Genomic DNA, 17,255 nt, shown 5'->3' on the forward strand with positions numbered 1-17,255 from the left:
AACCCAGTGTATTTCTGTCCTCTGCAAAGCTGTGTCCATCTTATCTCAGTATAATTCTTTAGTGCAGACCTTGCTTTTTTAACTTCTCAGAATTATTTCTGAGTATTTAATCCATGATACATGTCACGTACCTGCCAGATTCATGCTTCGTCAGTGAAGTTAAGTAATTTTCTTAAAGTCACTTATTGGTTGGTGAGCTTGTTTTTATACCTTTATCAACATTAAATAAAGCATTTTATCTAAAAATTATAGAACATTTAACAATACATTTTATATAAATGAAATTCCATTTTTTAATGTTGAACTTGAAATAATCTAGCCAGTTAGATGTATACATCAGCATTGTAGATAAGATAGTGAAGCAACTCTTCAACATTAATTTTATTGCCTAACTTTCGAATGTTGTTTTTTCTGTATTTGATTATCTTTTTATTTTTGTTTTTGATTAATGCAAATTATTTATCTATTTATTTATTTATTTATTTATTTATTTATTTATTTGGTGGTACTGGGAATGGAACTCTTCTGCTTCTGGGCTATACTTCCAGACCTATTTTATATTTTACTTGGAAACAAGGTCTCTTAAGCCAGAGAGGCTGGCTTCGAACCTGCGTGATCCTCCTGTCTCCGCTTCCCAAGTGCGGGGATTGCATGTGTCACCACACCCAGCAATTACTTAATTTTTAACCAACATCATATATGCATGTTTTTATAATTTCATGACAATCTTTGTATAATGCTAAAATAATCTTTACTTAGACTTATTAATATCATAATTAACTATACAAAATAATCACATTACCTTAAAATCTTGCTTCTTCATTTTATAAATTAGATTTTTTCTTGAGTTTTAAGAATTATAAAAGCTGTGTGTAGTGGCTCCCACCTGTAGGCTTAATACTGAGGAGTCTGAGAGAGGTACAAGGCCAGCCTCAGCAATGTAGTGATACTCTCAGCAATATAGCGAGGCTCTGATTCAAAATAAAAAGTAATAAAGGGCTGAGGATGTAGTTTGGAGATAGAATGCCTTTGGGTTCAATCTCTAGTACCACACATATACACACACACACAAAAATTATGAAAGATGAAACCAGATGTGGTAATGCACGCCTGTACTTCCTGTGCTTGGGAGGTTGAGATAGGAGGATCACATATTCAAGGCCAGCCTGGGCAATTTAGTGCGATTAGAAAGCTGAAAAAATGTTAGGCATGTATCTCAGGGGCATATCACCCCTGGGTTCAATCCCCAGGATAACACACACACACACACACCCCCAAAAAAAAAATTAGGAAAGATAAAACTTATTTTAATGTGTAATTAAATGTTTAGTGCTTTAGTAATATAAATTTGTATCTTTAAAACAATATTACTAGTAGATTAAGGATGTTTTGATTCTTAAGTAAAAAGGAACAATTTTATGCATTCAGAAAATATTTAATATGAGCTGTTTTGTGTTCACACTATTAGTAATTGCTCCATTTTTATTTATTTATTTTATTTTATTTTATTTTTTTTTTGGTGGTACTGGGGGTGGAACCCAGAGGCTTTCTACCTCCGGGCTATACTCCCAGACCTATTTTCTATTTTATTTGGAAACAGGGTCTCACTAAGTTGCTGAGAGCCTCACTAAGTAGCTGAGGCTGGCTTCGAACCTGTGCGATCCTCCTGTCTCAGCCTCCCAAGCGCGGGGATTACAAGCGTGCACCATCACGCCCGGCTAATTGCTCCATTTTTAAAGCACTTTAGCATTACCAAAGAATGTCAATGGCAAAAATGCATACTCTTAAAATTTCAGAAAGCGAGTAAAATAATTTTGGCTTTAATTGTGTCTGTATCATAAATTACTTGGTCTGTTTCGCAGTGGCATATTGAATTTCAGTGTATGAAAGTAAACTCGTTTATTGGTACATTATAATTATACATAAATGTGGAATGCATTGTGATATATTTGTGCATGCACATAACATAATTTGGTCACTTCCATTCTCCAGTATCTCCTATTTCCCAACTGTCTCCTCGATGTCCTTCCTCTGCTTCATTGGTCTTCCATTTTCATGTGGTCCCTTTTTTATTCCTTTATTCTCTGTAGCTTCCACATATATCATGGTTTTGAATAGAAAAATAGTTTCTCGCCGGGCGTGGTGGCGCACGCTTGTAATCCCTGAGCTTGGGAAGCGGAGACAGGAGGATCGCGTAGGTTTAAAGTCAGCCGCGCTGGCTTAAGAGACCCTGTTTCTAAACAAAAAGTATAAAATAGGTCTGGGAGTGTAGCCCAGAGGTAGAAGAGCTTCCAGGAACCCCAGTACCACCAAAAAAAAAAAAAAAAAAAAGAAGAAAGAAAGAAAAAGAAAAATACTTTCTCTACTTATGTCTGATTTGTACTTTTATTGGTCCTTTCAACTTGCTTCTTGCTTCTGTTAGAGCACCTCCTTTTAGAGGCTGTTATTCTGGTTCCTGCTTTTACTTAGTAATAGCAGGAGAGATATGAGAAAAACAGATGAATAAATGTATGATTGACTTACACTTTCATAAATTATGATAACTGAATCGCCTTGAAATATATTTTGGTGAGCAGCAAGTATAGTAAATGTCAGAAAAGAAGAACCCTATTTGTTCTATGTAGTGTGGACTATACACAATGAACAGAATTAATTTTACACATTTGAATGATCCACTAGCAAGTTTAACTAATTGTTACTTTTTATCTTGAAGGTTTAGAATATATTATTTCATGATAACCTAGTCATCAAATTTTTAGAAAATTTTCACCAAACAAATATCTGTAATATTTGTAACATTCGCACATACTTTTCCAATAGTCCTAGGTTTTTCTTATTGTGAAATGCTTTATATCTTTTATTTTAAATAGAATATGAATATATTTAGCTGATGCCAGTAATGTAGGGTTGTGTGTAGCTGCACACTAATCTGAACTATCAGTGATTATATAGCTTTGTACTTGTTCCTTGGAAATAAATTCTGAGTTAATATAGTATCTTGGAGATTGTTAAAATGCTTACTATTTTTGTATGAAATTATACAGAAGAATACTTTGTATTTTATATCTTTCAATTTTTTTAAATATTGGTATTAAAAATGACTACTGAAGCTAATAGATCTTTATTATTTATAACTTTGATTAATGATCTATACTTCAGAGAAGATACATTTGATTAACAGTAGATGTTAAATCAACTTCTTAAAACTTACAATGAAAAGTTGCTACTTTATTTTTGCAGTACCTATGGTTTATAATCTACAAAGTATTAAGTCAAAGTCAGTGTTGAAAATTAATTTCTCTTGAATAAAAGCTCTTTGTAGCAATGGTGTTACCTTACTGTGAAAAACAGACTTTCTTATTGCCAAAATTGGCAGTTCTAAAATTTAGGAGTGTATACTTCAAAGTAAGTAAGTTGACTGGAAAAGTTTATTGTTGTTGGTTTTCTGCTTACTATTCTTAAAAGTAGAAAAATAAATAATATAGATATAAATATTTTAAAACTGTTTAGGTTGGATGCATCACACTGTGGATCTCCTGGGAGATAAAGCCACCAAGGAAAGCTATGCTATTCAGTATCTCCAAAAGTCCTTGGAAGCAGATCCAAATTCTGGCCAGTCCTGGTATTTCCTCGGAAGGTGAGACTTACCAGACACTTTATATTTTTCTTTTGTCTCTTCCAGCTAAGAGTTTGATTGCAATATAAACTGTTAGTTTATGTTTATTTCCTGACCAGTGTATTTTCTCTTTTAAGTACATTTTAACAAAGATTCCTGGAGGCTAAATAATAAAGCCTCTAAATATGTTGGATTTTTAATAGCATAATCTGGTTAATGGGATATTTGTTATTGTGGCTATGGAATTTATATATCATCTGGCTTTCAAAACTTGCCAGATACAATTTTTTCAGTGAAGTATTTTTCAAATTCCTTTCCTTCTGATTTCTAGAATTGTGTCTTTCTGTCGTCTTAATAGAACTGAGCATTTCTCACCTGCCTATTGATTACTGGTAGTCAATAAAACCATATTATTTGTAATTTGGGTTTATGATTTATGTTAGGATAGACATAATTTGACTAATAGTAGATCTCAAATCACAGTTCTACTTGAAATCTTATAGTGAAAAAGTAGATACATTATATTGGATTTGTTAAAAAGCAGAAGCGGTATGTTGGAGAAATAGTTTTCTGAGTCTGTATTTTTTACCCTTATTTTTCAAACACTGAATGTCTGAATTATGCTTCAGGTTTACCTGAAATACATGTTATGTATTTGTATATGATAGATTATATTTTGGACTGTCACCAGGTTATAGGTTGGTTTCTAATCAGTTTTTGCTTTCATGATATAGTGAAAGAATCAATGTACTAGGAGCCCAAAGATTGGATTCAAGTACAAGCTCAGTTACCATTTGTAGAATTCCGGATGATGCAGTTATCTATTAGTAAAATAATTGTTTTACATCTGTAGTTCTCACTGGGAAATTTGGGGAAATGTGCCTATTTGGTAAAGGCTGGTATGCTTCTAAATATCCCATAATGCACAAGACAGCTCTCTACCACAAAGAATTACCTGGCTCCAGATGTCAGTAATGTTGCAGTTGAGAAACTTTGGATTAGGTTATCTATTAGATGCCTCCCTACTCCAGTGCTTTGTTTTATAATGCTTTCATTTTTTCTTTAAAATTTAGCAAAGTAGCCGGGCGTGGTGGCGCACGCTTGTAATCCCCGCGCTTGGGAAGCAGAGACAGGAGGATCACGCAGGTTCGAAGCCAGCTGCGCTGGTTTAGGAGACCCTGTTTCGAAAAATAAAATAGGTCTGGGAGTGTAGCCCGGAGATTGACGGGCTTCCAGGAACCCCAGTACCACCAAAAAAAAAAAAAAAAAAAAAAAATTTAGCAAAGTATGCTTAATATGGGAGACAATTATATTATGGTGTTTTCTTTTTTTAAAAAAATACTTGATTATGCAATTATGTACAAGAAGAGTTGAGTTTAAATGTACCTATTTTGGGCCAGGATTTTTCCTCATCCCTCCCCATGCTTGTAAAATAGTCTAATTTGGAGTTGTTCCTAAATGAAATTTGAGAATCCAAACTGTGTTTCTCTTTTACAGGAACAATAACTGGATCTACTTGTTATCTTTGTAGCTTTTTGTTTAATAAAACAACTACTCAATAATGGAATAAATTAACTAAACTTTTTATACTAACACCATCACAACTGTTAATGTAGTAGAATACAAGACAATAAAGGACGTTTGGTACTATGAAGTAAGGGGTACCAGTCATTGTCTCTAATTTCAAGGATTACATATAGAAATTTCTTTTAATATAGATTTAAAGGAATGGATGCTAGAACATGTTTTCCTTTTGACCTAAGGTAGATTATTGGTGATTGAATTTAGGGGCATTGTGCCTCTCAGTGACCCCTCCAGCCGATTTTACTTTTTATTTTGAAACAGGGGCTTGCTAAGGCTCACAGGGCCTTGCTAAGTTGCTGAGGCAGGCCTCAAACCTGTCATTATCTTGTCTCAGACTCTCCAATACTTAGATTACAGGCCTGTGCCACTATACCCAGCTAATTAGTAGTTCAGTACAATACAATAGTGTGGATATCAGTTTCGTTTGAGTTTCTAAATTTAAATTCTAGTTTTATAAAATTAATATTCAATCTAACATATCTAAAATTAATCTTAGTAATGCTATAATTTATAGCTTTAATGAGCAGTATTCTACAAGTTGTTGGTTTCTTTTTTTGTAGTTAACTAATATTACATTCTAAACCATTAAGATACCTTTAATCTTTGGGGAGATTTTTCTAAACATGTAGTACACTTTTCTGATTTTCATTTAAGGGATACTTTTAACAATTTAACTTGTAATTCTGGGTCTGTTTTAAACTTTCTTTTATTTTTATTTATCGTCTTTCACTGCCTTCTAATGTATTGCTTCTAATCTTGTGAGATTTATTGTGAGACATTTTATAAATAAATTGTATTGTACAAGTTATTAAAACTCCAAGTGAAGACTTCAAGTGTCAAAAACTTTGGGACTTAATGACTAATATTTCTGAGGCTTTTTATTACTTATCTCCTTATCAGATCTGTGTTGAAGATTGAATGTGTTCATCATTTACCCTGTCTATATCAAAGTGAAAGTAATGTGATATTCTGCTGGAATTGCCCCTGTCATTGACCATGTTATCACAGAACTACAGAGTGTTAGGGTTGAGAGCGATAAAGGGGGTCACCTACTTTACCCTATAAAACCTGTAATTTAACATAGGCACAAAGTGGGTTCAGAGAAATAAAATCTTTTGTCCAAGGTCACACAGGCATAAGAGCAGAAACTAAATACTAGGTTCACCCAGAGCTTTTTACATTAAACAGGTTTTCTCAGAGTGACCTAGTTAAGATTTATTAGAGGAAAGTGGTTAGTAGTTGGACTGGGACATTCCTCTTTGGACACATTGGTTTCCTACTTTGGCTTTGTCAGCATGGAATGTGAAAACAGTGGTTTGGGGAAGTACTAATTTCTCACAGTGGTTAGGCAAATCTGTCTATAAATCTGAGATTTGGCTTTTGATTTAGCAATAACAACAAAAGAAACATGTTTTCTACTATCGATTAAGCATTCCTTTTCCCTCTGATGCCTATCCCTGTTTGGCATTACTACTGACCTCTTCTCATGAATTCTTACTTCATAAAAAAGTTTGCACATGCTGTCTGAAACTGTCTTCTATAAGTCTCATTATCTAATTTCTTACATTGTCCAGCGCACAAGGTAGTGATTCCTGGGGCTTATTTTTACCTTTCTCATAGGTGCCTTGTGCATAGCCTCTTTCCCATATAAATGAATTTTTAATTTAGATTTCTGTACATATATGCTATCAAATTCTAGGACCACACCTATTCTTTACCCATTTTAATGCCCTCACTTGTGTGAAAATCAGTGTATTTCACACAGCATTCATCTTCTTCCTCTGACCAGCTTATCCTTTTCCTTTTGCCAAAATGATTACCCTTCCAACCCTTATACTGCTTTTCCCACTGGGATTGGTAGCTAGGGCTTTATGCATGCTAGGAAAACTTTCATTCTACCAGTGAACTGTATTTCAAACATCACTTTTTCCCTGATAATCAGGCTTTAACTTAAATTTAAATTAAGTTGTAGCCCCCAGCTACAACATGTAGTATGACATCTAATCAATCAATCATAGTCTTATCAGTCTTTGCTTTCTTGTCTCTGCCATCTTTTGTTCTTGACACTTCCATTACATTCACCTCAAATTTGGCCTATTCCAAACCAGTTCAAGTAGCCATCTTCTTCTTTTTCTTTTCTTTTACTCTGCATAACTTATTTTCTTTCAGTATATCCTATGCACTGTTAGCAGATTAATATTCCTATAAAACTCTTTCTTCATACTTTCCCCCTTCTTAGGTAAACAAACCTCTCAGTATTCTTGGGATGGATTGAAAATTCTCTGCTTTCTTACAAATGCATTCTGTTTTGCTCATACTATTCAAACCTATTTGAGACACTTTTTCTCATCTTCTTGGCCTCAATCAGTGGTTCCCAAACTTTTAGGTTATATAAACCAGTAAAGTTTCAAAGACTAATTCTGAGGATAAAAATAGTGTTTGGGAAAACAAGGACTTTTTTCCCTGTTTACTTTCAGCCACTGTTATTTTAAAATGAGCGAACTACAGGACACATACTAGTTCTTTGGAAAATCTTTATATATGCTGTTATTGTTTTTCCATGTTGCTTCACAAAATTGCCATATATCATATCGGCTGGCAATTGGGAATCACTGATGTACATGATATACATGTATACTCTTACCCTTTTTTTTTTTTTTTTTGCCTTTCCTAAATCCTATAGTGTATAATGGTCTCTTTCTTTATTATCTATGCGGGCCATTTGGTGTAGTATTTTGATATGTATAATATCGTTATTCCTCAGCTAAACTTCTAAGATCCTTGAAGACGGGTGGGGTTTTGTTGTTTTGTGTTTTGTTTCTTTTCTTTTTCCTTTAGTGCCAAGCACTAAGAAGATAATTTCTGTATTTATAATTTCAGCTGCTGTCTCTGTGTCCATCAGGTACATCTGCATTAAGAAAATGGCAGGTCCTTGAAACTTTAATCTTTTACTAGTCAAGAAATATTTTACTTCACCCTATTTGATATTATGTTTGACATTGACTGTTACACTTGCATGGTTTATAAATTAAAGAATTCTTGTACTCAGTGTTACCAATAAAAGATAATAGAAATCTATTCATTAAGCTTTATCAAACAGTGTTATTGTTCACTTTTAGCTATATTCTGACTATGTGAAAACCCTAGAGATCAAGATACATAAATAGAGTGGGGAGGGGTGTTTTTAGCTTTAATATAATATTGAAGTGATATGGCCAACACTTATTTTAATGGAGTTCACTAGTGTAGCATGCTTTAGAACCTATAAGACATACTATGATATAATAGCTTATTAAAGAGCTACTCATACATTAGACTTTTTGTGTAAATGTACACATATGTACATGAATATATATTAGCTTATTAGGCTTTTTAAAAATTTGCTTTGAAATGCAGTCCATCCTTTCAGTGAATAAATTTAGTTAGTTTCAGTACTAATGAAATTTTCTTGATTTCCCCCTCCCCTCTCAGGTGCTATTCAAGTATTGGGAAAGTTCAGGATGCCTTTATATCTTACAGGCAGTCTATTGATAAATCAGAAGCAAGTGCAGACACATGGTGTTCAATAGGGTAAGACTTTGTATACAATTGTAATTGATGTACACACAGTTGTATCATCTATAATATACTCTGTAGTTTACATCATGTCATGAAACTAAGCAGTTCTTCTTAGTTTACTTATTTTTTTCCTAATTTTTCCATTCTAGTGTGCTATATCAACAGCAAAATCAGCCTATGGATGCTTTACAAGCCTATATTTGTGCTGTACAATTGGACCATGGCCATGCTGCAGCCTGGATGGATCTAGGCACTCTCTATGAATCCTGCAACCAGCCTCAGGATGCCATTAAATGCTACTTAAATGCAACTAGAAGCAAAAGTTGTAGTAATACCTCTGCACTTGCAGCACGGATTAAGTATTTACAGGTAAAAATTTTAAATAGTGTTTTGTTTTTTTTAAGCCACGTATTTCCCCAGGACACTCAGGCAGAAGGAGGGTAGCTGGAAACTTTGTCTAGTTGTGTTTTGATGTCTATAATCTGTTTCCATATTTTGTAAACATACCATAGCTTGTAATATTATTTTATTTTTTATTTTAAGTATGAGAAATGGAGTATTTTAAAAGATGCTCTTTTGCACATTTACGCTGTTGATGCATATTAATTTACATAATTTTTTTCTATGTACTGTCTACATTTTTAAGTTGTCATAGCATTTTAAATAAAAGAACACAAACACTGTCTTTCACTCTTGCTTGAAGTTTCATGACAAGACAGCTATGAGAACTCTGAAAACAGAGCTTAGCTTTGTTTTGATTCTCACAAAGGTTTATATTCCGGTTACCCTCTTTATACTTAGTATCTTTCTAAAGCCCCCAAATTAGAATCTATTATCTTTAAAAAAAAAACAATTACCTATATACCATTTAGGAAGATTTAGTGGACTTGCTCTTACTCAAGTAGGCTTGTGTTAAATTTGCTTTTTACATAATTTTTCCTAGGCTCAGTTGTGTAACCTTCCACAAGGTAGTCTACAGAATAAAACTAAATTACTTCCTAGTATTGAGGAGGCGTGGAGCCTACCAATCCCCGCAGAGCTTACCTCCAGGCAGGGTGCCATGAACACAGCACAGCAGGTGAGAAGTTGGGTTATGTTCTGCAGGTGCCCAGCTTTAAGGGTTCTTTTCAATCTGTAGTGGTCAAGCTTATTTACTAAGCAGGAGGCTTTTACTAATGAAAGGCCTTTTGATTTAATTGCAAAGGGAATCTAGATCAAAATAAAACTCCCTCTGATATGGGAAGAAATGTGGGGGTACCAACTTAGAACCTTTGTGTATTTTAATAATTTCTTAATGATGCAGTGGTTGATTTAAGTTTTAAAGGAAGTTTTTAAAAGGAAGGTACACATTCCTCCATTGATTAATTTGATTTTAATTTTCAATAATTGCAATCAGCGATGTCCACATAGCTTTGAAAAGTATGCAGCTTGTAAAGTTTTATAATTTGAAGGAATGAATTAAGAATATATAGAACCCTATTTTTGTCTTCCTTCTGTGATTCTTAGGCATGTAAACCTCATCATCCAAATACTGAACCTGTATTAGGCCTCAGTCAAACACCAATTTCACAGCAATCCTTGCCACCACACATGATTCCTTCTAGCCAAGTAGATGACCTGTCCAGTCCTGCCAAGAGGAAAAGAACATCTAGTCCAACAAAGGTATATGTTTTAGAGAAATAGAAAAACCCAATCAAAAACGAAGCTCCAACTGCCCTGAAATTGTGCAGTTTGAACATCTCCTGTCCTTTACTTTATATCTGTGGACATCAAAGAGTGAAAGGTTTGAGTTTTTCCATCCCAAACTCTTAGAATCATATTAAATATAGAAGTAGGGATAAATTTGCATTCATCAAATCATTTTATTCATTTCCCTGCCTTTAAGATCTCAGCACACTTTTCATCATCACTTTTTACTGACATTGAAATAAATTTAATGTTGGATCTAGTGGACAGTGTGGTATTTAGGTTAGCCATTTGGGCCATAGTTTAGGGGTGGGTCTTTTCGGGTGGCTTAAATTTATGATATTCAATTTTAATATGCATGTGAAATTATTTTTAAAATAATATAATGTTGTGATATCCTTTTCATATGTAAAAATTCCAATTCATAGTCATTTGGCCTCCATTTAATCATTCTTATTAACTTTGTGTATTTAACCAAATATCCTTTAATTGTTTTTATCAATTTTCCTTAGAATACTTCTGATAATTGGAGTGGTGGCCATGCTGTGTCACATCCTCCAGTACAGCAACAAACTCACTCATGGTGTTTGACACCACAAAAATTGCAGGTATGTAAAGTATGGTTTTGACATTGTGGTGTTTTTTTTTTCCCCATTACAAAGGAATTGTAAACTTTAAGTTCTTTAAGTACTAACTCCGAGGTGAATGAATATGTAAATTCAATGAATATGTACATAAGTAAAAATGAGTACTTAAAATCCACAATAGTAAAGATAATTTGTTCTTGTTTCACTTGTTTTTAAGCTTCTTTGTTTTTAAAATAGACAATACATTCACACGGTTCAAACTGCAGGAAGCAACAATGTAGAATATAAAGAATAAAGCCTCCTAAGTTATATGCTGACCCACTCACTTCCTCTTCTAACAGAAGGCTTGTGTTACTAGTTTCTTACCTGTCTTTCCAGAGATATGATAATATATATATATATATATATATATATATACATACCTGTCTTTCCAGAGATATGATAATATATACATACACACACACATACATACACACACACATATGCAAATATGCACACCTTCTTTCATATTATTTCTCTCTCTCCTTTTTTTTTAAGTACAAATGAAAAATAGTATATACAAATAATTCCCTCTTATGTGTGGTTTCAATTAGTGACAGTCAACTTTTATCTGAAAATATTACCTAGAAAATTCCAGAAATAAATTTTAAGTTGTACCATTCTGAGTGACATGATGGAGTCCCACTTTATCCTACCAGGGATGTGAATCATCCCTTTGTTCAACCTGTCTATGCTATCTATACTACTTGCCCTTAGTCATTTAGTAGCAATCTTATTTATCAAAACAACTGTTTTGATATTGTAGTGCTAGCATTCAAACAACCCTTTTTTTTTTTAACTTAAAAATAGTCCCCAAATGGAAGAATAGTGATGTTGACAATTTGCATATGCCAAAGAGAAGCCACAAAGGGCTTCATTTAAGTAAAAAGGTGAAAGTTCTTTACTTAATAAAAAAAATTGTGTGCTAAGGTTCCTAACATTTATGTATGGTAATTATGGATCTTCTGTCCATGAAATTGTGAAGAAGAAAAAAGGAATCTGTGCTAGTTTTACTGTCACATGTCAAACTGCTAAAGTCAAAGCTGCAGTCTATAGCTCATTTAGGATGGAAAAGGCATTAGATTTCATGTTTGGTAATCTGTGGTTTCAGACATGCATTGTGGTCTTTGTATGATACACAGATAGGGGGTTCTACTATATGCTACTAACAATGTATTTTCTAGACCTTCTGCCACTATTATAAAGAGTTTCCTTATTCTATGGTTACGTTGTATTTCTATATATAGATGCTACCCTGTTGTTTAAGCAGATAACTAATTTCGAACATTCCATTTGTCTCCATACTTTTTCTATTCCAAACAGTGCTGCTTCAAACATACTTGTCATAATATATTTTTAAACCTAAAGATTTTTCTTTACAAATAATGAAAAATTTTATATTTATGAGCAACTTTCATGCCCATCTCACTCAAAGATCACATTATATAACCTTATTCAGATGAATGCTTAGTTTTCAGGTGTCTCAGTGTTAGTTTTTTTTTTTTTTAAAGGAATTTATCTTAGAGTTGATGATTATTGGTCAAAAAATCAGTATCTTTGAGCCGGGTGTGTGTTGCACACTTGTAATCCCAGCATTCGGGAGGCTGAGACCAGAGGATCATGGTTCACAGACAGCCTCAGCCACTTAGTGAGGCCCTCTGCAACTTAGTGAGAGAGACCCTGTTTCAAAATAAAGAATAAAAATAGGGCAGAGGGTGTAGCTCGGAGGTCAAATGCCTCTGGGTTCCATCCCCAGACCTGCAAAAAAACAAAACAAAAGTGTCTTTGACCAGAGAGTGCTTCCAAATTTATCTAATTATTTCAGAGAATGGTTGCTTAGAATACTCAATTTGTTTCCTAGGTAAGTGTTTGACTGTATTCTCCTTTTTTCTTCTTCTAGCACTTGGAACAGCTCCGTGCAAATAGAAATAATTTAAATCCAGCACAGAAACTGATGCTGGAACAGCTGGAAAGTCAGTTTGTCTTAATGCAACAATCCCAAGTGTGTATAGCATTTTTTACCTAAAATTTGTTATCATTTTGAGTATTTTATTGACTGTAATACCATTTTAGAGCATGTTCATACCCACTTGTTTTATTTTGTGTGTGGTATTGAGGATTGAACTCAGAGGCATCTTAACTTTGAATTACATCCCCAGCCCAATTTTATTTCTTATTTTGAAACAGCGTCTTGCTAGGTTGATGAGCGACTGTTTGCTGAGGCTGTCCTCAAACCTGTGATCCTCCTGTCTCAGCCTTCCAAGTACTGGAATTACAGGCATGCATCACCATGTCCTGCCATACTCACTATTTTCTACTGGTATATGATAAAATTTAGTGATCCTTGCTTCCTAAAATACTGGCAGTAGAGACTTGTTTTCTTTTTAGATAGTTATACATTTAGCCAGGCATGGTGGTGCACACTTGTAATCCCAGTACTTGGAAGGCTGAGACAGGAGGATCGTAGGTTTGCAGCCAACCTCAGCTACTTTGTGAGGCTGTCTGCAACTTCCCTGTTTCAAAATAAAGAATTAAAAGGAAAAACAAACAAGGCTGGCAGTGTAGCTCAGTGGAAAAATGTCCCTGGGTTCAATCTCCAGTACCACACACACAAAAGAAAAACTATAAATTTAATTTTGAACATATGTATTTATTTACATATTTCACATGTATTCTAAGGTTTTATTTAAACTATTTAGTACTTATAGGCTATTATGTATGATGAGGTTTGCAGAGCTTGCTTGGTCTGGAGAATCAATCTTGTTAAAAGGTGAAATTTTGAGATCTTCTGTTTTTAATAGAGAAGAAGACCTATAAATTCCAGAATTGTTTTTAGTAAATTTCATCTGCTTTCTTTTGTCATTACTAATAGGATGTTTCTTTAAAATGAGACATATTTTTGTTGCTCCTAGGCAGCTTATCTAAAAATAACAACCACAATCTCTTGTTTTAGAATTTTGGTATTTTTTAACCTAGAGAAATTAAATGTTGGGTTCAATCCAGAGAATATCTGATTATTCATCCTAGTGTTCTGTTGTCATCTCATGGACCACATAGATAGATTTACTACTTATAATTTGTTTTGGCAGATGAGACAGACAGGAGTTGCACAGGTACGACCTACTGGAATTCTTAATGGGCCAACAGCTGACTCATCACTGCCTACAAACTCAGTCTCTGGCCAGCAGCCACAGCTTGCTCTGACCAGAATGCCTAGTGTCTCTCAGCCAGGAGTCCGCCCTGCTTGCCCTGGGCAGCCTTTGGCCAATGGACCATTTTCTGCAGGCCATGTTCCCTGTAGCACATCAAGAACGCTGGGAAGTACAGACACTATTTTGATAGGCAATAATCACATAACAGGAAGTGGAAGTAATGGAAACGTGCCTTACCTGCAGCGAAACGCACTCACTCTACCTCATAACCGCACAAACCTGACCAGCAGCGCAGAGGAGCCGTGGAAAAACCAACTATCTAACTCCACTCAGGTAGTGGAAAGCTGTCTTGTTGGCTTCTCACATAGTTTGGTACATTTTGAAAAAAAAGAAGAAATAAATTTAAATAGTTGTTTTTTAATAAGAATTTGTAGTAGTACAATGTTATTACCACATTGTGATTCATTATATATGTATATATTTTTCTTCTGTAAAATTTCTACAGACACAGATAATTTGGTGGCAGGTTTTACAAAGGAAGAAGAAAATAGATCCTATAGCCTTCCAAAACCCACCTTTAGTTTATGGCAGCATCATAAGCAGTGTTTATTTGCACATCAGTAGGTATAGTGTTTAGCACCTTGGTGTATTTGGAATGTAGAACCAAGAAAGAAGGGTCTCAGCTAGCTTGATAAACTACGATAGATAAAGACTGGATGGGATCACCAATATGTATGAATAGGTTGAGGAAAGAAGGGAACTGAATTGAACCTTGGGACATTCAAGTCTCAGTAGACCAAGACATTGAAGAATAGAACAGGATTGGCCTGTGAGATAGTAGGAGATTCAGGACTACGTGAGTGACATCCTGGAAGCCAAATAGAGTCTTTCAAGGTGGGGAGGTGCCGATGAAAGCATTATATCGAATAATGCTCATAGATTAAGAAGAACTGAGGATTGATCATCTGAGGTATTTGGTGACAGTGCCGGGTTGGGAAACAATAGAGTATAGGCAAAATCTGCCCTACAATTCGTTTGTTTGTTTGTTTGTTTATTTATTTATTTATTTATTTATTTATTTAGCTAGTGACCTATGGGTAAGTTTTGCATTTTAAAAGTGTTTTTAAGAAGAAAGGAATTAGGAAAAGAGTATGTGGTACACTGTCTGACTTAATTTTTTTTCTTTTTTTTTTTCTTTTTGGTGGCACTGGGGTTCCTGGAAACCCTTCTACCTCCGGGCTACAGTCCCAAACCTATTTTATACTTTTTTATTTTTGGAAACAGGGTCTCTTAAGCTTGTGCTGCTGGCTTCAAACCTGCATGATCCTCCTGTCTCCGCCTCCCAAGTGTGGGGATTATAAGCATGTGCCACCAAGCCCTGCGACTTAATTTTCTAAGTCTGGTGCTATGGTGCACACCTGTAATCCCACTACATGAGAGACTAAGGCAGACTGAGACTGGTTGAATGTCCAGTACCACTCAAAAAATAAAAAATAAAAAAAGAAGAAAGAAAGAAAAAATTTGTTAGTTAACCTTTGAATAAGAACAATTTCAGTAGATTGTTAGGGGCAGAAGACTAATTGTACCTGGCTTCAAGGTGAAATGGGAGGAGAAAAACTAGAAGCAGCAAATGTAAACCATTCCAACACTTAGTCATTTGGGCTGCACAACACTTGGTATGACTGAAGGGGAAGTAGAATTAAGAGTCATTTTGGTTTAAATTTGAAATGAAAGAAAAACAGTGAAAACTCAAATGGGCAGTGTTTAGTAGAGAAGGAAAAATTGACTAAGGATAAATGGGAGAATTATTAGAGTAGATTAGAGTATATGATTTGGGGGATTATTTAAATATTTTTCTAGGTTGTAATGAAAACTAAACCATCAATACACCTATATGGTATATATACCTTTGAGCTTCTTATGATGAAAATACAGTTCTGTTATTTATTTATATTATAGTTTTAAATGAGTTTATTCAGAAGTAGTTTTGGTAACTAGTAAAATATCACTTCAAGATATGAAAGTAAAATTATTTAAGTCATAGGTGATTCTTCAACTTGTACCCTGAATTTATAGTTTAAAATATCTCAACTTTCAGATAAGAAGATAAAATAATTAGTTACTTTGTCATATGTCTGGATATTGTAATCAGTATAGTTGTCAAATGATTAGCCTGAGTTAAATATTCTGATAAATGAAATTTTGCTCACCTACCTAGACTTTCTTGGATAGCATTTTAAATATTAAGATGCTTATAAGATGCAGTATTTTCCTTTTTAAAAAAGTTTCCTTTCTGGGCATGGTGGCGCACGCTTAAAATCCCCACACTTGGCTTGGGAGGCGGAGACAGGAGGATCGCGCAGGTTTGAAGCCAGCCTTGCTGGCTTAAGAGACCCTGTTTCCAAATGAAAATATAAAATAGATCTGGGAGTGTAGCCTAGAGTTAGAAGGGTTCCATCCCCAGTACCACCAAAAAAAAAAAAAAAAAAAAAAAAAAAAAGTTTCCTTGTAACTTAGAGATTTCAGTTTTTAACTGATCGGATTGATTCTTTTTTTTTTTTTTTTTTTTTTTTTTTTTTAGGGTTTGGGGATGAAACCCAGGGGCATTTGAACTCTAAGCTATGTCCCTTGCCCTATTTTTTATTCTTAATTTTTGAAACAGGGTCTCACTATGTTGCAGAGGGCCTTACTAAGTAGCTGAGGCTGTCCGTGAACTGCGATCGTCCGGTCTCAGCCTCCAAAATGCTGGGATTACAAGCATGCACCACCACACCCGGTTAGGATTGAATTTTTAGTTACTTATTTCAACATCTAACTGCACTTTTTTACATGCTCACTGATGTATATCAACTTTTGAAGTTTTGAGATTTTTTAGGTAGTTAAGCTCCTTGAATAGAAACATATCGTTAGTTCAAGATTTTTCAGCTTAAGAAACTAGTTTTAGGGGCTTGCTAGCTGATTTTAACTAGATGATTAAATTCAGCCTTTAGCATATAAATATCATGTCATGAGCTAAATTTTACTTTTTTGTAG

The 17,255-nt window shown here is 34.4% G+C and overlaps 1 protein-coding gene across 16 annotated transcripts in view; it reads left to right on the forward strand.

The window, feature by feature from the left end:
- Positions 1-17,255, forward strand: part of KDM6A (lysine demethylase 6A) — a gene marked incomplete at both ends in the record, with an annotated part of 215,479 nt that overhangs the window by 159,059 nt on the left and 39,165 nt on the right. For 4 of the 16 annotated variants that reach the window (XM_080719450.1, XM_080719455.1, XM_080719456.1 and 1 more), the window contains 7 exons: positions 3,511-3,637; positions 8,672-8,770; positions 8,908-9,127; positions 9,702-9,836; positions 10,957-11,052; positions 12,971-13,072; positions 14,160-14,555. In XM_080719450.1, coding sequence (XP_080575576.1) covers positions 3,511-3,637; positions 8,672-8,770; positions 8,908-9,127; positions 9,702-9,836; positions 10,957-11,052; positions 12,971-13,072; positions 14,160-14,555 — 1,175 coding nt within the window. Of the gene's footprint in view, positions 1-3,510; positions 3,638-8,671; positions 8,771-8,907; positions 9,128-9,701; positions 9,837-10,264; positions 10,421-10,956; positions 11,053-12,970; positions 13,073-14,159; positions 14,556-17,255 lie in introns of all 16 variants that reach the window. The other 12 variants (XM_080719454.1, XM_080719443.1, XM_080719444.1 and 9 more) reach the window with 10 other exon arrangements.

This window comes from Muscardinus avellanarius (genome assembly GCF_963383645.1).
Source record: "Muscardinus avellanarius genome assembly, chromosome: X".
In the NCBI taxonomy this organism is placed as follows: domain Eukaryota; kingdom Metazoa; phylum Chordata; class Mammalia; order Rodentia; family Gliridae; genus Muscardinus; species Muscardinus avellanarius.